The sequence below is a fragment of the Sminthopsis crassicaudata genome, chromosome 3 (genome assembly GCF_048593235.1).
Source record: "Sminthopsis crassicaudata isolate SCR6 chromosome 3, ASM4859323v1, whole genome shotgun sequence".
NCBI classification, from domain to species: Eukaryota; Metazoa; Chordata; class Mammalia; order Dasyuromorphia; family Dasyuridae; genus Sminthopsis; species Sminthopsis crassicaudata.
This window is the reverse complement of record NC_133619.1, coordinates 475,280,739-475,306,083: the sequence shown is the minus strand read 5'-3', so window position 1 is coordinate 475,306,083 and position 25,345 is coordinate 475,280,739. Positions and strand designations below refer to the sequence as shown.

Here is a 25,345-nt window from a genome sequence, read left to right as displayed (position 1 = left end):
TTATATCACATAAATATGGGTTTTCACAAAAAAAGAATTTGTACAATGGGGAGGGGATTCTAGGAGGACTGAATGCTATTTTTGAATCTCTCATTCGAATTGATTAAAAGGAATATCTTAGCTCATCTGAACTGTTTGAAGGAGTGAAGAATACACATATGCATAGACACAGTTAGCTATAGAACTACATCTTAAGAAGCAAATAGAAAAAGGATTATGGGAGGGAAGGTAAATTAAGGGAGACATTAATAAAAAGCAGGCTTTAATAAAAAAAAACAGGTTCTTAAAGGGTTAAGTGTAAGAGAATAGGATAGAGCAAAATACACAGTTTAGCAATCATAATTGTGATTGTGAATGTGATGAATAACTCATCCATAAAATGAAAGAGAATAATAGAATGGATAACCAATCAGAATCCAACAATATGCCACTTACACTTAAATAAATAGAACAAAAGTCTGGAACAGAATCTATTATACTGTAGTTGAAGTTAAAAGGGCAGAGGTAAATGATCTCTCAGACAAAGCAAAAAAAATAGAATTGATGAAAATATATAGAAAGGGGAAACTTAAATTTGCTAAAAGATTCCATAAACAATGGATTAATATCAATATTAAACATATATGCACCAAACAGGATAGCATCTAAATTCTTAAAGGAAAAGTTAAGTAAGTTATAGGGAAACTATAGCAGTATGGAAAGTCAATATAACATTCTCAGACCTAGATAAATTGAAACAAAAATAAATAAGTTAAGGAACCTCCATAGAATTTTAGAAAAGTTTGGTTTTGCTTCACTTAACAGTCATTTAACATCTGAGATGGAAAATTTCACTATTTTGGGTCACTATGGAAACAAGCCAAACTTGAATCAGATACCCCAATTTGTTTATTAGATATACTAGACCTTGATGTTAAGGATGGTAAGGAACATATCTATTTCTCAGTGTTATATTACTCAGTCACAAAAATTGGCGATGTATTAGGACCCCAAACGTCACAAACACAGAAAAGTGGAAATCTTAAATCTTTTACTGATCAAAATGCAATTACAAATACATTCAATAAAGATACTTTGAAGGGAAGATTTAAATATAATTAGAAACTTTAAAGAATGGGCAGGTCAATAGAACAAATTATAGAAACAATTTCATTAAAGGTTATGTTGACAACAATGAGACAACATGTCAAAATTTGTGTTATGCAGGCAGATCAATATTCATCATTTGTCCTGCTTGTGTTGTATAAGGCAAGACTAAGAACAAAGGGTAAATGGTTATCATAAAGGAGATCTGGGTCTGATAATGGAAATAGTTCTTAACAGTTGCCTATACAAAAGTGATATGGGTTGCCTTGGGAGGAGAGTTTTAAATAGAAAGGCAAAATGATGACTTGGCCCAGGACACCAGATAAGAGAGAGTGGGGGGAGGTACTTGCTTAGCTAAGAACTGGACTATAGATGTCCTCTGTGGTCCCTTTCAACTTTGTGATTCTATAATTCTGTAATTGTCTATCCAGGAAAAAGAACTTAAAAAATCAAACAATTGGCCAAATTCTTATAAAGGAATTTCTTTCAATGAGCATAGATAATTTGGATGATCCAAGTTTAAATGCTATTTTTTCCTTAATAACAAGATTTAATGGCTTGTATTATCCAAAGAATTGACTTAATTCATACATATGAAGTGCATGGCCTCTAAGATTCTTTCCAATTATGATTCTCTTAATTCATTACCTATATTTTCATAGCTCCCAAACAACCAAAGAAAAAAATTTTCTATTCTTTTCTCTTAACTATATACTATTAAATAAAAGGGCCACATTAGCATTTGAAAACTTTTTCCTTATTGAATTAATACTTTCAAAAAGTATCCAAACAGAGACTAACCCAGATTCATCATATCTAAAAATGCTGTTATGCTTTCAGCGGGAGATACTAATTGGGATTCCTATGAAACGACAATGATGCATGAATACACCCCTAAACGAGGAGAAATTCCTAATGTAGTTCGGTAAGTTATATTTTAATACAAATACTTCTAATTGGTTCATTTTCTTTTGTTGTGGAGGATCAACATTTTTATGTGATTATCAATGAAAAATTACTGAATATCTACAGTGTTCCCAGAAGTATTTTAGATGTCATTAGCCTAGAAAATGGAAGAGTTATCCACATATCTCCTATCCTCCAGGATTTGTAAAATTTGGGAGGTGGAAGTGACAGGCAATAGTGGAATAGCTTTGGATATCCTAAAAAAATTGTATTTGGAATCAGAGTACTTGGATATTTGTTTGGCTTTAGACTGGTTATGTTTCCCTCTCTGGAACTGTTTTTTCATCTTGAAAATGAAGGGGGTTGGATTTAGGCAATCACTAAGGATTTGTCCTGCTAAAAATTAGAATCCTATGATCCTAGAAACGATGTAATGTAATATAAATGCAAAACATGGGAGAAAAATGTGTATAACTCCTTAGAGCTAGTTGCCAGGAGAGTTAAAAACAAAACAAAACAGAACAAAAAAACAAATTACTCAAGTATTTAATCTAAATATAATTCATAAGACATCATCAAGAAAGGTTAAATGGATCTTCTTAAAGGTCCTGTAGAAGATTGCTCCAGTCTGTGATTTGACCACATATAGGATAATTAGTATGTTTACATAATTGTCTATAGTTTCAAAGTGACTTCTCATACATTTTCTCATTTGTACTGGGAACAGTTGTGTGAGGTAAGTTATTCCAAATATTGTTTCCATTTTTAAAGATGAGGAAACTGAAGTCAGAGAGATTGTTTTAAAATTAATAGTTTCCCTTTCCTTTAGATACAACCTAAATTTTTTCAACCGTTTATTGTTCAGTTTTTTAAAAAAAATATATATGATAATAAGTTGATTAGAATAGGGTCCCTCCTGCCCCCCAATTTTTTCCTTCAAGTCTGACAGACTTTTGCAAAGAGCAATGTCAGGATTGTTTAACCCGAAGGAACCCTACAGAGTTAACTATATTTGACCTTTTCTACTTGGTCGAGCCTACCTTTAACACTTAGAAGTTTCTAGGAATATTTCTGCCAGAAATATTTCTGGTAGAAGCATTTGTCATTCTTTGTGGTAACATATGGTCTCAAATTCCTTTTTATAATTTTAATGTATTTTTTATAGTCATTCCGATTTCAAGGGGTTAGGATATTCATACAAGCTCAATGATCCTATCCTTGCTAAAACATTATATACTGAACAGTTTGATTGGAAACCGTCCTCCAAAGATGACATGATAAGGACTGCAACTTCTTCTGGAAGTAGAACTAATAAACCCCATCCTTGCAAGGTAAGAGTGACGTACATACATATAAACATAAGTAGAATTTCATTGCCAAGTAATGACAAATATGAAAATATACAAATACATATGTCTCAAAGAAAGTTCAAATGCCTTTGTGAAGACTAAAAAGCTTCAAGGAACATCTCAGTGGACCAAATACAAATGCAAATCACCAAAATTCTAGAGTTAACAAGTATTAATATGTTTGAGATGTGGATTTACTTAGATACTGTATAGTCTTTCTTCTCTTTCTCCTTAAATACCTGTAATTTTATGCATTTTTTACCTTATAATTTTGTGTATTAGATAATGCTCATCCTACTTCCACATTCTTTATAATTTCTCCTCTAATGTCTAGAAATGTTTAACATGTAGTAGGCTCTCCATAAATAGTTATGGAATACATTTGAAATGAGAAAGATTATATAGAATTTTGCATATTTTGTATTGACCTTCTTAGTTTAGGTAGACTGAGAGGGAGGAGTGGTATATATAGGCTGTGTGCATGAGTCCAGGCCAGAAAAATGGAAAAGGGTGGGGGGCAGAAGGTTGCTGAATTGTAACTTCACAATTTCAGGTATTTGGAAATCAAAGACTATAGAGATGATTCCTAGGATGAAGAAAGACCAAATGAAGCATTTAACTTTCCTGAAAATGAAGTTTTGTGGAAAGTATTCTGGTCTTAATTTAGGGCTCCCTTGGAGTTTATATATGACTTTTAGTTATTTCAGAAGTTTTATGAAATTATTCCTAATGTCACAAAGTTCAAAATAATGACCTGATCAGACCTGAACTTTAGGAATAGTACCTGGAGAAAGCCAGATTTTCCTTATCCTTAGAAAATGAGGAGGAAAGTGACCCTAAGATAAAGAATCTTAACAATAATATGGATTCCAGAAGTCTTAATGTAGTGGTGTAATAGCAATAGATGACAGAGGATAATATGAACTGAGATGGGTTAGGAACAAGATGTGGGTAAAGAAGAAGCTATGTGGAACATGGAAAAGAAAAAAATGAGACAGGAAGAACAATTAGGAAACTATTGAAGTAGTCAAGGAAGGTGTGTGGGTTAACGGTCTGACAGGATAGATTGTTGCAGGAGCAGAGATATATGTGTAAGATGTTTCAGAAGTAACCTGATTGATGAGATGAGGGAAAGTAAGGAACTATAGAAAACCTGAGTTAGTGAAAGGATGTTGATTTCCTAGACAGAAAATTGGAAAATTCAAAGAAAGGGAAAAGGACTTAAAAAAAAGTTCTACTTTGGTTTTAGAGGTCTGAGATAGATGCTCATGGGACTATCTTTGGGTTGAAATGTCCAATTATCTTTGGGTTGAGACTAGTGTTTAAGAGAAAAGAGATTAGGAGGGATATGTAGATTTGAGAATCATCTGTATAAATGTGATAACAGAATCCATGGGAACTAATGAAGTACTCAAGAATGTAGGAAGAGAAAAGAAAGCCTTTGAAAGAGCCTTGGGGAGAAGGGGGAGTCAGGGCAAGGTATGTCATAGGATCATGGAATCTAAAGCTGGATAAGATCTCATCTAACATCCTGCTTTTATAGATAGAGGATACTAGGGTCCACAGGAAGTTAAGTGACTTGTGTTGTGTCACACAGTAAGTACCAGAAAATGGGTTTGAATGTTTGCTGGCATTGAGCAATTCCAGGAGCAGAGCTTTTTTCATTGGGGTGGGAATGATTCATCGAAGGGAACTGAGAAAGACTTTCTAGGTTGGAAAAATCAAGAGGGATCAGTGTCATGAAAACAAAAGGAGGAAAAGAGTATCCAGGAAGGTAGAATATCAGTAATGACAGAGAGGTTAAGAAGGAATCACTGAGAAAAGAATACAGAAATTAAATTAGGAAAGACGCTACCAAATTTGAAAACATATGTGTGTGTGTGCATACAAATGTATATGTATAGGCATATACAGGTGTGTATATAGATGTATATATGTGTATATTTATACACATATAGGTATATGTGTGTACATGCATGTGTACATGCATGCATATGTAGATGTGTATATGTATGCATATAGTTATCTGTATTGTATGTGTATTTATGTATATGTAGATGGGGGTACATATTTATATTATGTATAGATATATGTGTATATATATGAATAGATATATATGTGTGTCTATATGTGTGTATATATATATGTACACACACATACACACACGTGTGTGTGTGTATAATTTTTCCCTGCCCCCCTTTCTTTCTCTCTGGAGATGATGTTTTAGGTTGGCATAATCACTAGCTTGTGTGGCCATTCCTTCTTAGTGCCCTTTCCTGGATCATCCATATTGCCATGAAAAAAAGCACCAGTCTTGGAATTAGTAAAGCCAGATTTAAACAGTCTCTTGGTGTTGACTGTCTGACCTTACCCAGTCACTTGACTGTGTAACCTGTTTCCTCCATCTGTAAAAGGAGGAAGGGTCTTGGATGAGTTGGACTCTGAGGGTCTATTTTAGAGTTGTGATCAAATGATGTCTGGATGGTGAACATCATGTGTGCGAGGTTCATTTGTGATCAGGAACTACAAAGTAAAGGCCTCCTAATTGAGTTGAAATCAAATCACCTGGAGATTGAGCTAAATTACAGCCACAAAAAGGGATTTCCTCTTGTTTCGAGAGGGGAGGGAAGCTAAGGACTGAAACAGCTGTGAACTGAGGTTTCAATGATAATTATAGCCTGCTTTCATATATGGGTTGTATACTTTTACAAACTGCTGTACTCACAAAAATCTCTGTGTTGTGAGGGTAGGGGTGAGTCAGACCTAGATAGCTGAACTAGCTCACAAAATAGTCAAATTTTTCAGTGTTAGCATTTAAATTCTGGAAATAGGCTATAAATCAGGACTTAGATAATTATTTTGCTAATTGTCTTAGAGCCTTAAGAAAGTCATGAAGAAAATAATAAAATGCAGATTGAACTTAAAAGTGAATTGGCTGTACATTTTTTTTATTTTTCAAGAGCTCTTTGCAAACATTTACCAGCATACCCCTGCCTGTAAGCATTATCATTCCCATTTTGTCGATGAGAAAGCAGAATTAAAATGATTGTTACTGGCCCGTAGTGCTAGTTGGAGGTGGAGCTGTGATTCAAATCTGAGTCTTCTGGCTCCTATTTCATACTTGTTTTATTGTACCAGTGCCAAGAAGTCAAGGCTAGAAAACACTACATAAAAGATTTCTGTGTACAGAAGATGACTTTTTAGCAATTGCATAGCTCAGGAATGCTGAGCAGTTGTGTCTGGAGCATCTTACTTGTACTGCTGATGCCCAGTTCTCAGGGGAATTCTAGAGGAACTTTCCAATCTACTAATCCAAATGGGGCTATCAGAAACCTCAATAATAGCCCCTACATAACAAGACTACTGGATGATAATGATGTGAAAAATAATAGAAAAATAAAAATATTAATTTATAAGAAATGGATAAGATAACAAATTGAATACTTGTGGAATTTTGGGTTTCTTATTTGGTCAGAAAATAAAATATTTCTATTATCTTTTATTATTTTAATTAAGAATAATGCTATGTTAATATTGAAGTGGAAGTTATCTTCTAAAGACCCATAATAGTGGAAATCCTTATTCCTCCTCTCATTTAGAAGCATCTTTTAATCATAGATTCTTAGCTGGAAGGAATTTTGAAGGAGAGCTAGTCTAAATAATCTATTTTACTTAAGAGAAAACTGAGGGCTCTGGCCAAGTGGTCATGGTCATATAGGAAGCAAGTTCAGAAATGGAATTTTGTAACTCACCATCCATTGCTTATAAATCCACAGTGCCAAAGAGTCATTGAGAATCCAAAACTCATAGGATATTTTGCAAGTGTCAGCTTATGAAAGCTGGGCAGAAATCTATGGGGGACCTCTGCTGCTCTGGCATGGGAGGCCAAACTACTAAAATGACTTAGAACTTCTCAGTATTAAAATCTTGGGGATAAAGTCCAAGGTGACTACTCCTTTTTTTTTAATAGCTTTTTATTTTTCAAAATACATGCAAAGATACTTTTTTTAATATTCACCCTTGCAAAATCTTGTGTTCCAAATTTTTCTCCTTCTTTTCTCTCCTTCCCCCTCCTCTAGATAGCAAGTAATACAATACAGTTAAACATGTGGAATTCTTCTAAATATATTTCCACATTTATCTTGCTGCACAAGAAAAATCTGATCAAAAGAGGAAAACATGAGAAATAAAACAAACAAACAAGCAAACATCAACAAAAAGGAGAAAATATTATGTGTGATCCACATTCAGTCCCCATAGTCCTCTCTCTGGATGCAGGTGGCTCTCTCCATCACAAATCGTTTGGGATTGGTCTGAATCAGCTCTGGAGTCGGTTGCACCTGACTTCAAATTTGGTCTCAAATCCTAGCTCTGTCATGTAACCCTTTTGCCGCAGTTTCCTGAACTATAAAATGAGATGGAGAAGGATAGAGCAAACCAAACCACTCCAGTAATTATGTGGAAAAAAGCCCCAAAGGGGGTCACAAAGAATTGGACGTGACTGAAACAACTCAATAACAACAAAATGCACATACACATAAACACACATTTTGTATACCAACTGCATTTTTATATTAGAAAGGATGACTATTTCTAACCATTTTGTTTTCGTATTGATAGGAATTTATGACCTGGAAACTTTCTCAAGATGTGACAAAAACAGTTGCAGAAGACACCTCTCCATGTAAAGAGTTGACGAAAGTAAAAAAGGCAGAGATCTCTCCTCCACATCAAGCGTTGAATACAGTAAGAAGTTCAGAGAGTTCTCCATGGAGAATTCCTGCTACACTCAAAGAAATCCGTAAAGCAATAGCAGATCAGTATACTTCTCGTTTCCGAGAAGACTACTTGGATAATACAAAATGTAAGCACCCTTTTTTTCTTGTCTCCTGCATGGGAAATAATGTATTGGGTTCTCATCTTCTCTTGATGTCTCCATTTCTCTTCAGAGATGTAGGAAAATTGACCATCAGTTATCCCCAGTCTTCATCTAGAACTAAGGACTCTGGGATGGGAACACTGAACCAAGATTTCACCTTAAGGCAAACAGTACAGAGCCTACACAGGCTAGAACTTTAGAAAAGCTTGTGGGGAACACCCTCCCCCCATCTTTGGAATAAGAGAGACTGCCAAATGACTAGTTTTTTATTAATATCATGCAAGTATTATGAGGATTATTAACCAGGAAAAAATGTTCTCCCTATAAAATTCTTAACTAAACAAGGAATAAAGGATATCATAAAAGGTATAAAGATAAAAGATTCATAAAAGATGAAATCATATTAAAAACATATTTGGTACAAAAATAAAAGGGAAATAAAATTTGTTATCAAGAACATATAGGGAAATGTTTTATATGTATATATATGCATATATATACACACACACATATATGTATCTTACGCAATATATAGATATGTATTCCCTCTATTGGGCATATGCCCCAAAGAAGTCAAAGAAAAACAACACTCTAATGTATACCAAAATATTCATAGACATGGTTCTTTGTGGAAGCAACAGGAAATAAAGGGATGTTCACAAATTGATAAATAACAGGAAAAAACACATTATAGAAATATAATGTGGGATGAGAAATAACTAGGAGGGATTCAGAGAATCATGAGAAAATTTTGTATTAATTTATAGAGAACCAAGAGACATAATATTAACAATGAATACCACAATGTAAATATAAGCTTTGCTGAAAGGAAATTGATTTCTAAATAAATTGTAGAGAGGAGTTAAAACATTCTGCCTTTTTCATGCTGGATAGGTAGGAGGACTACTTGGTCAAACAATATACTTGTGTAATGTATACATACATACATTATATATATATATATTTATACACACATACACACATGTGTATATGCATGATATATATAGAATTATATATGATTTATAATTATTTGGTATATGGATACATAAAACATACATATATAAAATATATTTCTGCTAAATTGCTTTATTTTTATCACACAAGCGTTTGATCTAAAAGGAATACTAGAAATGAACTAGTGTACAGACAAAAGACATAAAATATATTTTAAAAAACAGATGAATTACCCCAAGTTTAAGGTAGTTTTCAGTCCATATACACTCAAAACATCCATAGCTTATGAACCCCTACTTTTAATAATCAACCACAGGAAGTGATCAGTTCAAAGCAAAGGTATTTAACAAAATAGAATAATAAGCAGCAATAGAACATTTCCCCCATATATTCCCACAAATTCAGTAGAAAGAGTGAACATGTATAGGGATTGTGCATAAGGACACATGTGGAAGAGCAACTCATATTTCTGACACTTCTAATGTCATCTGGTGGATTTGTTATACTGCTCAGCTTTTTGCTCAGAGAAGCATCTGAGCCTGGCAGGATTTTGACAACTTCCAAAGTTTTAGTCCAGTGGTTTAAGCTAACTGGGAAGACAGATCAACTAACCAGCTGATTTAACCTCTAATGATCTGTAATCTGGCTTTTGAATTGATTTCCTCTTGCTCATAGAATCCAAGTTCCTGCCTTAAGATTCTGTCTGATTTAAGGATAGGAAGACATTTTTAATTCTAGTTAATTTCTAATTGTCAGTGTCTTTCCTTTTAACCATTTTTTGTGACGCCCTAAGACTAAATGCCAAATGTTTGTAAGCATTCATTAAGCACCTGTGTGTTTAACGCTAGGAATACAAAGAAATGCAAAAGCTACAAATGGCTGTGTGGATTTAAGGAATTACAGTTCCCCTTTCAAATTTCTAGATCTCCTATGCAAAAGAAAGGGGAAGCGGAAGACTAGGATAAAAAAGGAAAAGTTGGCTATGAAGCCATCACTTTCAAAATTTTTGTTCTATAATATCCATATGTAAATATACCTAACAAACAACTTTCCTGGCTTTGATGTGACTATACAAAATTTTTTCCTAATGAGAGAAAACTCTAGTTTTTGAGCAATAGCAGACACTTGCAGTATATAACTGTCCATCCTGAAGACTGCCATTTAGAATCATATAGTAGAGCAAAAGAACTAACTGACACTAAGTCCATTACCTCAGCCTGACCATGATCCTAACTAATCAAGTCAATCAGCCCTCAGACTCCCATGTTTCAAATAAATGAGCAGATTGCTGCTTCTTGTTGTTTGGCCATTTTACTCATGTTTGACTCTTTGTGGACCCATTTGGGGTTTCCTTTCAAAGATGAACTTGACTAGTTTCGTGTTTCCATCTCCAGCTCATGTTACAGATGAGGAAACTGAGGTAAACAGCATTAAGTGACTTGCCCAGGATCACACAGGATCAAATCTGAGGGCAGATTTAAACACAGGTAAATGAGTCTTCCTGACTCCAGATTTGGCACTCTGTGGCACACTGTGCCACTTAGCTGCTCCAGATTGATTCCAGGTCATATTGTATTTGTAAATCAGTATGTTTGCTTTATCTCTAGATATGAGAAGTATATTTTGGCATAGAAAATAGTTCGAGGAAGAGAAAATTAACTTAAAATGTGAATTCCATTAAGCTAATAGACAACATTTGTTATTTTCCATTCTTTTTAGTAAAGAAACCAACTATACAAGGGCCTCTTGATTGGAAAAAGTTAATTCCTCAGCGTCTAGAAACTGAGTTCAGGCGTAATTTCCAAGTCCCATTGAAGATACCTGAATTACGAGACTTGAATGTCAAATATGGATCTAATGCAACAGTACCAATTGCTGCAGCTTGTGGAACTGGTAAGTATAGATTTGATATTTATAATAGTATTATAGGCTTATCTTCCTAGTTTAGTATTGTGGGCTTATCTTCTCAGTTCTGTAAGAACTTTCCCAACGAAAACCACTGAAAGACATCATGATTAAAACTGCCTTTCATGGTGAGGTGGGATGGGGAATAGGAATCAAATGTGTGAGCTCTAATACAGCTTGATTGTGTACCTGTTTTTGTATATCTTTACCAAGTATTTAAAAGCTCTTACTCACTTTGGAGCCTTTATGGGAAGAGACAGGAAGCAGAAACTAGAGGAAGACAGTGTTAAGTATCTCTTCAAGTCAATAGGACCACTATGCAGTTAAAAAAAGTATATTTCACTGCTTAAACACTACTGAGACATAAGCAACCTTAATCTTGTGAAATTAGGCTTTAATTCTAAATTCAGCCACTTTCTGTTAGTGAGAATCAGGTTCAGAATAGAATTTCCATTTTTTTGGGGGGGGTTTCCTCTACCTTTTTAAGGATAAAATCATCACTAAGAACATTCAAGAAATTATCAGTTGTAGGTTTTTGTTTTTTTTGGGTAAAGCAGTTAATCAGTTGGCTGGATGAATGAGGCACCCTATCATGACTTGGGTGACCCCATTCTAGTTTCCCAAACTCTTCATCCCTTTCTTATTTCTGTCAATGGTCTATTGAATTATCTGGTTGAAGAGATTATTTCTTTAATTTCTCTTTCTCAAATTCAATTTCTACTCTCCTTCACTAGAGAAAATCATTCCAAACGACTTATACAATTTCATTACTCTTCTTGGTCAAAGAAAGTTGTGGTTGTCTCTTCACACAGTTTTCTACAAGTTTCTCTCCATGAAAGCCAGAAGGAGAACCAGACAAATCTTCATAGTGTGACACCATTGCTTTGTTTGAAATGAATTTCCAGATCTGTAGACACTACCTTATTCTAATAGAAGAACCAAAGAAAGCACCTTCCAAAAACCAAGCTACTTAGAAAGAGTTCTTATATACCTTATTTCAAGATATTTTAAACCTCATGATTTACAGATAAAGAAGCTGAGATGCAAAAAATAAAATGCTCTAGAAGTCATAAATATGCTTAAAAAAAAAAGTTAAACGGGGAACCAAATTCTTATCTTCAGAACACAATTTGAATCAGTAGTGAGTATTTATAAAGTGTCATCTTAAGGTCCAGACACTGTGTTAGGTACTAAGGATACAGAGACAAAAATGAAGCAGTCCTTTTTATTTTCTAATAATTTTTTGGAAAATTTTCATATTTTTTCTGATTACATGTAAAAACATTGCCTCTACTCTTTTTTTTTTTTTTTGATTCTTGTATAAACTGAATTTTAAGTGAGGCAGAGTTGCATGAAGTTGTCAGCCTCACACTCCCTTTTAAAGATACCACTGTCAGAATAGGCTAAATTCACAAGGCACAATAATCAATGACTATAGTAATGTAGTATCACACCAGCAGGCCCTAGTCTTCCCTGAACCTTTCCCCAAGCTTCCAATATACTATACTCATTTACTTTCCTGATTGCACTCCTGTGAGTGGAAACTCAAACCTGTATTTCCCATCATTTCTCCTCCAAAAAGAAAACCAATAATTTTGTGGCTCTGTGCCCTTCCAATTTTCCTGGCTTAGTTACTTAAAGAGGTTTCATTTAAAATGTTAACTTAATTCCTCACGTGATTGAAGATGCAGATTCAGCTCATCATGAGGAACTAAGACTTTCAGTACAATGTTAATAGTTGCGATTCTTTGCTTACCCAACAAGCTTTCTTCTCTTTGATTTTTTTCTCCTTTGTCTTCATAGTTCCTTCCATTCTGCTTAATCACATTTGGAACCAAGAACTTTCAAAGACACAGAGTACATATGAGAGGCATTATGGAAAGGAAAGCTTAGATTTGGCAATGCTTTTGAATTCTCTCAATGAAAATGAAATCAAGAAATATCTTGAAAGAGTTCCAGAGGATGGTAAGTTGAAAAACAAACTAGGACACAATTTGGTCCCTTGGTAAAATGCAACCCAATGGGTCTTTGTCAAATAGAACTATCCCACTTAGTGGCCAATCTCCATCATCCTAGCTTGCTATGCCTTTTGCTCTCAAAGTAGGACCATGACATGAGAGAGGTGATTTTTGACCAGAAACCCTGAGGGTCTTCCCTTCCCAGATTTATTATTTAACATTTTTTGACTTGAATAAAGAGGAGATTCTTTGCCTCAGTTGCTACCAGATGTGACCTCGGTCTCTTAAAAGGCCAAGGTCTTCCATTGCATCCAGGATCATCCAGTTGTTCTAAATCTGTTTCTGGTCACTGGTCCTAGATGGCTCTTGAGGGGAAGGTGAGGCAGGTGAATTGCACAGCCCTCTGTCACTTATATCTAATTCATGTGCATGTCATGGTCCCCTTTGAGAATGAAGGGCAAATAATAACCACCACCACTTTGTTATGCTCTATTCTCTGAACTGATATTTCCCTTGAAAGAGAGGACCTAATCATAATGTCTCCATATAAGAATTTAGTTATATGATCATTTTCATTTTTCTGGCCGCCTTCTAATGCCTTTTAAAATGGTGTATCAATTAGGTATTTATTACGCACTTAGAACTATGTTAGGCACTGAGTATAAAGGGTAAAAATTATACAAATCTAGAGTCAGAAAGACATCTTACTGATTTCAAATCCAGCTTCTTAACATTTACTACCTGTGTGACTTGGGGCAAGTCATTTAATTCTGTTTACCTCAATTTTCTTATCTGTAAAATGAGCTGGAGAAGAAAATGGCAAACAACTCCAGTATTTCTATCAAGGAAATCCCAAATGGGATCATAAAGAGTCAGACATGACAAATGACTGAACAACAACATTAAAATCCCTAAAAACCATAGTCTTTCCTAAAACCATTCCCATTTCTCAAATAGGAAAAAATCAGCTACTATTCCTCTAGCTTTCTCCTTTTATTCACATACCTGTAAATCTTTTCTTTGGAGTTATATCTCAGGATTTCCTTTTATTGGAACAAAAACGGGAGCCTATATATGCACTCCCTGAATGTTGAGAATGCAGCTGAAAGTGAAGGAAGAGGGAAGATGACAAGAAGGAGGGATAAGATAAGTGGAGCAAGGAGAGATGGAAAGAGCATAGCAGAATGAGTGAATCATCACAAAAGAATGGGATTAAGGCAAGAGATATTCAGACCAATGGAGAAAGAGCTTTGTTCTCCTCCCCAAGTTCAGACTAAGGTTGCTAAGAAGCACAAGTGTTGTCTTACTCAAAGTCAAGAAGAGTCTGGATCCAGTTGTCTGGGCATTCAGATAGTTGATGGCTCTCTTTCCTGCCAGGATTTGACAGCTTCATAAGAAAACTGTAGACCTATAAGCTACATTGGACCCAGCTTGTTTGCTTTAAACTCTTTATGTTGTTCATTTCCTTCAGCTTTATTTTAGAGCTAGAAAGCTATTTTCTTCAAAGTATAAAAACTGGATCTCTTAAGTCCATTTGGGGGGTGGGGGTGAGGGGTGAGAGGTAGGGAGCAGAGAATAGGGAGATACAGAGACGTCTGCAAAAGGGTCAGAGCAATAGACTTCTATTATCTGAGTGTTTTAACCTCCTCCAAGGGAAGGCTTTGAGACTTAAGTGGACATCCAAGAATAGGAACGTTGGAGGAAAGGCAGGAACATCAAAGAAAGGCTATATCATGATATGAAAGAGGTTCATTTGCTGTCCATTGATGTGGTCTGAGAGTTTCAGCTGTCTGTCCTCATCTCCTAATCACTGAGAGGGGAGGGAGACCGGGAGTCTGTCTCCTCCAGCAATGTAGAATGTTAACTTCTTATCCTGGAAACTTGAACTATCACTTCCAAGACTGATTTCCCTCTAATATCCTTACCCTCTTTCCTCCAATACACACATACTAGGTCCATAAGCTGCTCTCTTTTGGTAGGATCAATTCATATAATTTGACAGTAGAGAGCAGCTCACTTTTGGGAGCAATCCCCTAATAAAAAGGATTCAAGTGTCAAAGAATTGTGCTGTATAATTAGATGTAATATCATTGTATTAAAAGAAATGATGAGCATGATGCTCTCAGAAAAACCAGGAAAGACTTCTATGAGCTGATGCAAAGTGAAATGTATTGTATGTACAAAATAATAGCAAAAATTGTAAAACGATCAGCTGTGAATGCCTTAGTTATTCTCTGCATTACAACCATCTCTAAGGCAACTTTGAGGGACTTATGTGAAAAAAACCAAAACTATCCATACCCAGAGAAAGAATACATATGAATACAGAAGCATATTTTTTTTACTTTATTTAATTTATTTTGTCTATGATTTTTTTCACAACATGATTTTATGGAAGTGCCTTGCATGACTACATACCTATACAGAATTGTTTGCCTTCTAAATAAAGGAGGGGTGGGGAGGTTTGAAGGGAAAGAATCTGGAACTTTTTAAGTTTTAAAAATAATGTTAAAATTGTTTTCACATGTAATGGGAAAATATTTTAAAGGGGTTTTGTAGGGAAGGGTAGAAGAGTCTCATTCAGATACTTCTGACTGATTCACATCTCTGATGTCTCAGGTAGTCAAGTACTATTTATAACAGATGAGGTTTCCAGGCATAAAAGATTTCAGAAAGAGGAAGGAGAGAGGGGAGTTGGTATTTGAAGCAGGAACAAATTGTAAGAAAGACTAGAGAACTTTTTTTAATCTACCAATGAGATGATAAAACATGCTAAATAACTGACTTTTACTATTCATAGTTAACTTTATAAAACAGATTAAATAAGCACAGTGGGTGTGAATGTTAGATTTGGAATTAGGAAGACCAGAATTCTCTTGCTGAAATGTGATCCTGATCTTGACTATCAAATCACACTCAACTTTAGTTTCCTGTAAAATCATCATCATCATCATCATCATCATCATCATCATCATCATCATCATCATCAATCTAAATAGTTAATAGCTCCTATTTCACAAGGTCATTTAAAAAATAATAACTTTTTATCTTTAAAATATATACAAAGATAGCTTTCAACATTCACCTTTGCAAAATATTGTGTTCTAAATGTTTCTCCCTTCCTTTCTCCCACCCTTTCCCCTAGACAGCAAGTAATTCAGTATGTTAAACATATGCAATTCTTATATACATATTTCCACATTTATCTTGCTGCACAAGAAAAATCAGATCAAAAAAGAAAAGAAAAAGAAAAAAAGGCAAATAACAGCAAAAAAGCTGAAATTATTGTGTCATGATCCACATTCAGTCCCCATAGTCCTTTCTCTGGATGCAGATGGCTTTCTCCCTCACAAATCTATTGGAATTGGCCTGAATCACCTCATTGTTAAAAAGAGCCAAGTTCATCATAGTTGATGATCCCATAATCTTGTTTGCTATATACAATGTTCTCTTGGTTCTACTTACTTCACTTAATATTAGTCACTTAGTATTAGTTCATGTAAATCACTTCAAGCCTTTCTGAAATCATCCTGCTTGACCATTTCTTGTAGAATAATAATATTCCATGACATTCAATCATTCCCCAGTTGATGGACACTCAGTTTCCAGTTTTTTGCCTAGTACAAAAAGGCTGTTACAAACAATTTTGTACATGAGGGTTCCTCTCCCCTTTTTAAAGATCTTTTTGGGATACAGATGTAGTAAAGAGACTACTGGATCAAAGGTTATGCAGTTTAATAGTCCTTTCTGCTTAGTTCCAAACTGCTCTCCAGAATGGTTGGATCAGTTCACAACTCCATGAACAATGTATTAGTATCCCAGTTTTCCCATATCCCTCCAACATTTATCATTATCTTTTCCTGTCATCTTATCCAATCTTAGAGGTCCACAAGGTTATATTAAAGATCAAATAAGGTAACATATGTACAGTATACTGGAATCTTAAAGTGCAATATATAAATACTAGATAATTGCTATTATTTTTAGAAGGAGCTCCTTTCTGTGATGTGGTTAATTGTTGATGGCATCTACTTTTAATCAATTGTGAGCAAATATGCAGTTTTAAATTGAAATATAATAATCATTTTTTATAATGAAAAATGGTTTGTATGTTTTTCTTTACCTGTTTTTTTGTTTTTTAAGAGGAGGAAAAGAGTTTATTAAGCTAGCATTTTGGGCAAAATATTTTTTCCTCTGCAGAGTGTAAGTGAAAATAGATTTGTATCCATATAGTCTAATCTGATCTTCTAAATATTAAGTTTAGTCTTGCCAATCAATAAATAATTATATCCTCTTATTTAAGTAAGGATCATAGCCCAAGACATGTTTGTTCTCTACTTGTATGATTACTGTGTTAGTGTTATATTCCCTAGCATACTCAATTTTGTTTAAAACAATGGTATAAAGAACAATGGTATAAATTGCTTCTATTCTACTCTTGCTTTAGCATTTATTAAACAAAACTTTTCTCCCCTTATTTCCAGAAAGAAAACTTCTTCAGAATTTTATTAATGAAAATTACAACAGGAGTGGCAACAAGCATAATAAATAAGCTTAGCCAATGTGTATGGACATCAATCCAGTACTTAATGAATAAATTCATACTTCTGTCAGTATTGAAAAATAATAAGATAGTTGCTAATTTAAATGTGTTGTCTTACTGTTCTTGTGTTTTTCATAAATTCTTCATGTGTCACTTCCTCAAAAACCTTCAGGAGCTCTGTATTGCCTTTAGAATAAAATACAAACTTTCCCCCAAATTTAATATAACATCTCGGATGCCCTGTACATTTGTGCAGGTCTCCACATTCCTGGAATTCCTCCACATCCCTGCCTTTTACAACTCTTCCCTTCCATCAACGCTCACCTCAGGTGCAACCACTGCAAAAAATCTTTGATTTCCTTTAGCTGAAAGCTTTCTCTCTTTCTTCAGATTGTCTTAAAGTACTTTTTTATATCTTTCTTTGTCCCTGCCATCCTTTCTCCAATTTATATTATACTTATTTTTCTTCAGGTTATATTCCTTTTCCCCATAATTTGAAATGTAAAATCTTTTAATCTTTAGCAACCAACACACAATGCCTTACATTTAGTAGAGGGTTTAATAAATACTAATGCAATAATGAATTTAACAACTCATCAAATTTTAAAATCGCCTAGAAAAGCTTCTAGTTTTTATCTTTGGTAAAATTACAGACTGGTCACCTTGTTTTTAAAAGGAGGCAATGATTCTTATTTGGTACAAATTTTGGTGCAGCAAAAAAGATGCATGTGAAAATACATGTATGTGTCAGGTAGCCTCAAAAATGTTGGCCAGATGTACATAGCCTCATTAGAAGCATGCTATTCTGCAGAAGTTTATCTAGATACCAGTGGTGAGCATTAATAAGCTTGGTAAAGGAATGTTGTACCTCAGAAAGCATTTAGACAGAGGAATCTGAAACTAAAGGTATTGACATGCATTTGAAAAGTGTGCCTTTGACTCACACAATTTGCTTCCTTAGAACATTTCTTTTTTTTTTTTCTTTTTTCTTTTTTTTTCCCTTAGAACATTTCATCTCCATTTGGAAGTAGGGCAGTACAAAAAGCCATACCTAAATAGAAATCCAGTCACATCTTTAATAATGATGACCATATATATAGCTTCCCTGGCTTTAATGGCTTCAGAGTCATGGAAAGTATCAAAATGTACATACACACATATTGGATAGTATCAAAGAATCACAAATTTAGAGTAGGAAGGTACTTCATTGATCAACAAGGTGTCAACTATTGACATCCCCTCTCTCACTTAATAACTTAAATGATAACCCAAGCCTCTGTTTGAAGATCTTCAAATGCCTCTTCAGGCAGCTCATTTTTGCACAGCTCTACTTATTGGGGAGGGTCAACACTAGGTTGTGTAGTAGATAGAGTGCCAAGCCTGGGGTTAGGAAGGCCTGAGTCCAAATGCCAGTCTCAGACGCTTACTAGCTGTATCCCTGGACAAGTCACTTAACTTTGTCTCGGTTTGCTTATCTGTAAAATGAAGCTGGAGGAGGAAATGACAAATCACTCCAAGAAATCTTTGCTAAGAAAACCCCAAATAGTGTCATGAAGAGTCAGACATGACTAAACCATTGAACAAGCTGATGATTTTCAAATCTACTTTAGTTCTAATCTTTCCATTCACCTCCAGCCTCCCATTTCCAGCTGCTTGAATTGGATATTGTATAGATATCTCAAACTCAACATGTTCAGAACTGAGTTCATCATCTTCCCCTCCCCACACTCACTCTCCTTCAAAGCTTTCTAATTACTTGTTTCTTTTTTTTAAAATTATAACTTTTTACTTATAAAACATACGCAAGGGTAATTTTTCAGCATTAAACCCTTGCAAAACCTTCTGTTCCAACTTTTCTCCTCCTTCCCCTCCCCCCCCAGATGGCAGATAGTCCAAAACATGTTAAATATGTTAAATATATGTTAAATACAATATATGTATACATATCCATACAGTTATTTTGCTGCACAAGAAAAATCGGATTTAGAAATAAGATAAAAATAACCTGAGAAGGAAAACAAAAATGAAAGCAGACGAAAACAGGAGTTTTCCAATTATTTTTGAGGGCATTCAGTCTTACAACTTAGATGTCACTTAATTCCTCATTCTTATCACATCTAATCAGTTACCAAGTCCTGTCAATTCTACCTTCACATTTCTCAGGTAAACCCTTTCTCTTCTCTGATACTATTTACCACTCTGATATGGGCCCCTCACACTGAACTTTTACAATATGTTGGTCTCCCTTCTTCCACTCCAGTACAGGCCATCCAATTCATCTTCTTAAAATCTAGATCTGACTATCACTCCCTTATGCAATAAACTCCAGTAGCTCCTTATTGTCTCTAACATCAGATAGAGAGTATCCTGAAAGCTTAGTTTTAAGCTTTAATAAAATCTCTTGGGCTTAAAAAATTTGGCTCCATAATGTTGCCTTTCTTACCTTTTAAGTGTCTTCCCTCTGAGATCATTTCCAATTTACTCCTTGTTTGTACATAGTTGGTTGCATGATGTTCCCACATTGGATTGTAAGCTCCTTGAGGGTAAGGACTACTTTTGCCTTTCCCCTGCTTAGTAAGTGTCTGACACAGAACGAACTTAATAAATCCTTGTTGACTTGATTTGATCTCACTCTTTTTATTTCTTACTTTAGGAGTTGGGAAATCTATATGATAGCCTCCTGTTCTGGAATAGCCAACTGAACTTAGGAGAGTTTAATTATTTGTATTTCTCTTTACAGAAATAATTGTGAGCTTTTTATCTTTAGAATTATCATTACATTTTTTTATCCTATGTTATATGTATAGTTTTTGATTTATCTGTATACCACTGAGCTAAAACTTCATTTATAGTATATTTACTGATAAAGAAAAAAGTTTATTAAGAACCTACTTATGTTATAGGCATTGTCCTCTTAAGCACTTTAAAAAGCCTTTTCATCCACACATGCAAAAATGTTTGCGACAGCCCTTTTTATAGTGGCAAGAAACTGGAAACTGAGAAACTGACCCATCAATTGGAGAGTGGATGAATAAATTATGGTATATGAATTTAATAAGAAATGATCAGGAGGATGATTTCAGAAAGTCCTAGAGATATTTACATGAATTGATGCTAAGTGAAATAAGAAGAACCAGGAGATCATTATACATGGCAACGAGATTATATAATGATTGATTTTGATGAATGAGATGATCCAGGCCAGTTCTTGTGATGAAGAAAGTCATCTACAACCAGAGGGAAGACTGTGGGGAACAGAGTGTGGATCACAATATAGCATTTTCACTTTTTGTTGTTGTTTGCTTGCATTTTATTTTCCTCATTTTATTTGATTTTTCTTTTGCAACAAGATAATTGTATAAGTATGCATGATATTTTGGATTCAACATGTATTTTACCATGTTTCACATATATTGGATTATTTGCCATCCAGGCGAAGGAGTGGGGAGAAGATGGGAAAAATTGGAACACAAGATTTTGAAAGGGTTAATTGAAAAATTGCCCATGCATAAGTTTTGGAAATTAAAATCTTTAATACAAAAATTATCACATTTAATCCTTATAACAACCCTGGGGAGGTTGGGGCTATTATATCCTTATTTTATAGTTGGAGGAGTTTTCTTAAGTGATTTGTCCAGTCACTTAATCAGTCACTGGACCTTGTCCAAAGATGGATACAACTGCTAAATTTCTAAGATAAAATTTGAACTCAGGTTTTCCTGTATCCAGGCTTATCATCCTTTCCATTGAACCTAAAGACCTTTTATAGTGAGCCCTATTAAATAGCTCTCTTTGTCAGCAAATTTGTGTAGTGATTTTGTGAGTTCTAAAATGAGTCTCTCACCTGACAGATTTTTGGGGGAAGAGTGCGATGGGGAGGATGTGTGCAACAAATTCCATAACTGTACAAGGTTGTCCTTTTTTCCTCTTCCAGAAGACTGAGTAAAAAATGCAACATTACTGCATCAAACAATTCTCTGGCAGAATCAGCAGTGATAGGTAGGCTGCCATCCACTTAAAATACAGGATAATAGGATTCTTGGATAAAGAGGCCTCAGACAATCCAACTTTCATTTAATAGATGAAGGAGTGAAGAAAGCCCGGTGAAATTAAGCAGCTTTCCCAAAGTCTCACAGAATCTCAGAATTTCAGAGTTCAAAGTTCAAAGTGACCTTAATTATCTGGTTCAACCTATACACCAGAAGTGATTCTTATGTTAAGATACCAAAATAAATTATGATTCATTCTTTGCATAAGAAAAGTGGGAAGAAATTTATTCTGGCAGTAGACCTAAATTTGCCTCTTTGAAACTTCCTCCCAATATCCTCCCAGTAATTCTGCAATGCAGAATAAATTTTCTTGAGCCATCTTTTCCATATGAGAGTACTTCAGATATTTGAAAACTAGTTATCATTCCATGGGCAGCTGTGGATAGCTCAGTGAAGAGGGGGCTGTACCCAGAGTCAGGAAAGTCTGACTTCAAATACAGCTTCAGATCCGTAATAGTTGTGACTCTACCTAAAGCACTTAACCTGTGATTGACTTAATTCAATGGTAAACCACTTCAGAACCTTTACCAAGAAAATTCCATAGGCAGTATAGCCCAAAGAATCATGAAAAAATTGAACATAGTCCCTACATCATCTTTAGATTAAATGTCATATTTTCCTTCAATCTTTGTATAGCATGGTCTTCAAGCCCTTCACTATCTCTATATGCTTTCTAGATTATCAATGCCCTTCTTAAATTGAAGCTTACTTGTCAAACTCTGTGTTCCAATATAACTTTTTATATTATTGATTTATATAAGCTTGCAATCCTTTATTCTCCTTTTTTCATATAAGCTTCTGGCTAACTAAATTTCTCTCCTATTTGTGCTTGTGAAGGGGATTTCTTGAAGTCAAACATCAGACCTTAGTTTTATCCTTTTTTACACTCCATCCATCTTTATTCAGCCTGAAATTCTGGCTTATCGAAATCTTTTTCGACCTGTCATTGACCACATTGGTTATCTCTTCCAGCTCTGTGTTTATCTGTAAATGTAACAAGAATGTTTTCTATGCTTTTTTTCCAAGTCAATGATAAAAATGTTAAATGGCATAAATACAGTCACAGAGACCTAGGCCACCTTCCTAAACACTTCCTTCCAAATTTAGATGACTACTCTTATGTCAGGTTCTATCTTTGTATGGCTTATATAGCTCACATTTCTCCATCTTTTCCATAAGAATAACATGAGATACCTTATAAAATGTTATGTTTAAATCCAGGTTAGCTAAAGTTTATGGCACTTTTTGGGTCTACTAATCTAATAGCCCTTTCCCAAGAGGAAATAAGGGAAAATGGCCCTTGATGAAATATTACTGGGTCTTTGGGGGCTGCCACTTTGTTTTCTAGATACATATTTCAACAATTTCTTTAATAATCCAGGATCTTGTCAGAAATCAGTCAACGTCAGTTGGCTGTATAGTTTACAGACTCCATTCTCTTCCCATTTTTGAAAATTGGAATATAATGCCCCTCTTCTGAGATATTTCTCCAAAGTTTTTATCTTTGAAATATCACTTTCAATGACTCAGCAATTATACATCTTCCAGGTTCTTCAATATTTAAGGGATATAACTCATCTGCGCTAGATGACTTGAATTCATCAGGTGTTCTCTTAGGACTAGCTCCTGGTTTATATTGAGTATTAGTTTCCCATCTGCCAATTTTGTTCAAATCCTCCAGTCCAAAAACTTCATTATTTTTGGCACAGAAGACAATAGCAAAGAAGAGCTTTTTCTAGTGGACCAGATACCAGAGGTAAGGCAGCTAAGTGGTGCAGTAAAAAAAGAGCTGAATCTGGAGTCAGGAAGACCCGAGTTCAAACCTGGGTTTGACATTTGACATTTGACAGCTGTGTGACTATGGGCAAGTCCCTTAATCCTGTTTGCTTTAATTTTCTGACTTGCAAAAATAAATTGGAGAAAGAAATGGCAAACTACTACTGTATTTCTGCCAAGAAAATCCCAAATGGAGACATGTAGAATCAGACATGACTGAAATGACTGAACAATAACAACATGTAGTGGGTACAACACATGCAAGGAGTACAACAAAATATACTTTAAAAATATTTTCAATGCCAGAAAATTGCTCAACTCTGTGATATTCATGTATTTTTGTGATAAATCATCATATATGAATAATGAAGTTTCATTATCATAACATATTCTAAACCAGAGCAAAATGAAGAAAAACAGATCTATAATCTCATTTTATTGAATACTTTTCAATAAAATTTTCAATAAAAATGGTCAGATTCAAAGCATATACTGTTATACTTTGTTTCTATGTATTTTTATGGGGAGAGAAAAGTTCAATTCCATTCAGCAAAATGTAGTGCACTTGAGGTGATAGTTTAGTCAGAAATGCAGTGTGGTTTTCTTTCTTTTTTTTTTTTTTTAGGAGGAATTAGGGTAATTAAAATATTCATATGTACAAATAATGCAGCTCTGCATTTTCTTCATCTTCAAAATCCAAGCAATTAGGGTGGAAGGAAGGCACCTTTTAAAACATATCTACCACTGGTTTAATATGCCATTGCTTGTCTTCCATCATTATTGTCAGGAATATTGGGTCACAGGAAATGATCTAAATGCTCATTACTGTCTATCAAATAATGATATCCTTGATCATTAACTCTTATGAAAGTGAATTGAGAGGGAATGCTAAATCAGGATAGGGCTGTTTTCTCTCACAATTTTTTGCATTCTGGATAATCTACAAGGTAAATTAGAGGGAAATAATATGATATGAGATTATATTTCTTCTGGGTATGTAATATTTCATGCAAATTAATTTAGTCTGTTGTCAGAATTTTCTCTGGGGGAATAAAATAATAGGTAAGGGGAGAAAATGAAGGAATAAGAGGAAGTAAAGATATTACAGTGTGGCAGAAATGGTTAATCACAAATATCCCTTAAAAAAGGAGTCCATGTGTATTATTACATAGACTTTGAAAATGAATCACCCCTGTGAAAGGACTTAACACATGCAGGTCTGATTGGCTCAATCAACAGCCAGTCATCTATGAATAGCTCCATATCCTAATGTTCCAGTAAACTTAAAAGGTCCTCCATCCTGGGCAAATAAATGAGTTGAATTTCAAGATAAAGATACCTCTTCAAAGCAAACCAGGGTGTGATGGCTATTGCTTTGCAGACTATATAGTTTTGCAAGTAACATTCCAATGGAAACTTCGTTAAGACATAGATGATGTATTGGAAATAGATTTTTATTTTCTTTGAAATGTCTCACTTAGAGAGACCTGAGTTCAAATTAGACACACTATGACTTTGGGTCACTCATTTACCCTGATTATCCTGTTTGCTTCAGTTTTCTCAACTGCAAAATGACATTAATAATAATATCTATGTCTCAGAGCTGTTGTGAGGATCAAATGAAATATTTGTAAAGCGCTTAGCACAGTACCTGGCACATAGTATATATTGTATAAATTCTGGCTTTCCTATTATGTTGTGACAGTATTATTGTTAGGAAGAAATAGAATAATATGGAATACATTCATGCTCATGAAAAGAATAAAAGGGTTTGGAATCACAAATTCTCTATCAATTGTGAATTGAATAAAAATTACATTAAAATGTAAGAAGTTAAGGGTATAACAATGCAGAAAAAATTTCAAGCAAATCAAGAAAACATGCTTCACAATATATTTGCCAAATCTGTAACATATGTCTGCAGTACTCTTAATCTCCAA

The 25,345-nt window shown here is 34.6% G+C and overlaps 1 protein-coding gene across 2 annotated transcripts in view; it reads left to right on the top strand.

The window, feature by feature from the left end:
* TEX26 (testis expressed 26) overlaps window positions 1–25,345 on the top strand; it is a 66,532-nt gene that overhangs the window by 28,043 nt on the left and 13,144 nt on the right. Inside the window, exons 2-7 of one of the 2 annotated variants that reach the window (XM_074303540.1) lie at window positions 1,927–2,011; window positions 3,158–3,323; window positions 7,962–8,205; window positions 10,894–11,067; window positions 12,883–13,044; window positions 17,522–17,685. In XM_074303540.1, the coding sequence (XP_074159641.1) occupies window positions 1,927–2,011; window positions 3,158–3,323; window positions 7,962–8,205; window positions 10,894–11,067; window positions 12,883–13,044; window positions 17,522–17,589 (899 nt within the window). In that variant the 3' untranslated portion in view covers window positions 17,590–17,685. Of the gene's footprint in view, window positions 1–1,926; window positions 2,012–3,157; window positions 3,324–7,961; window positions 8,206–10,893; window positions 11,068–12,882; window positions 13,045–17,521; window positions 17,686–25,345 lie in introns of those variants that run through there. The other variant, XM_074303541.1, reaches the window with a different exon arrangement.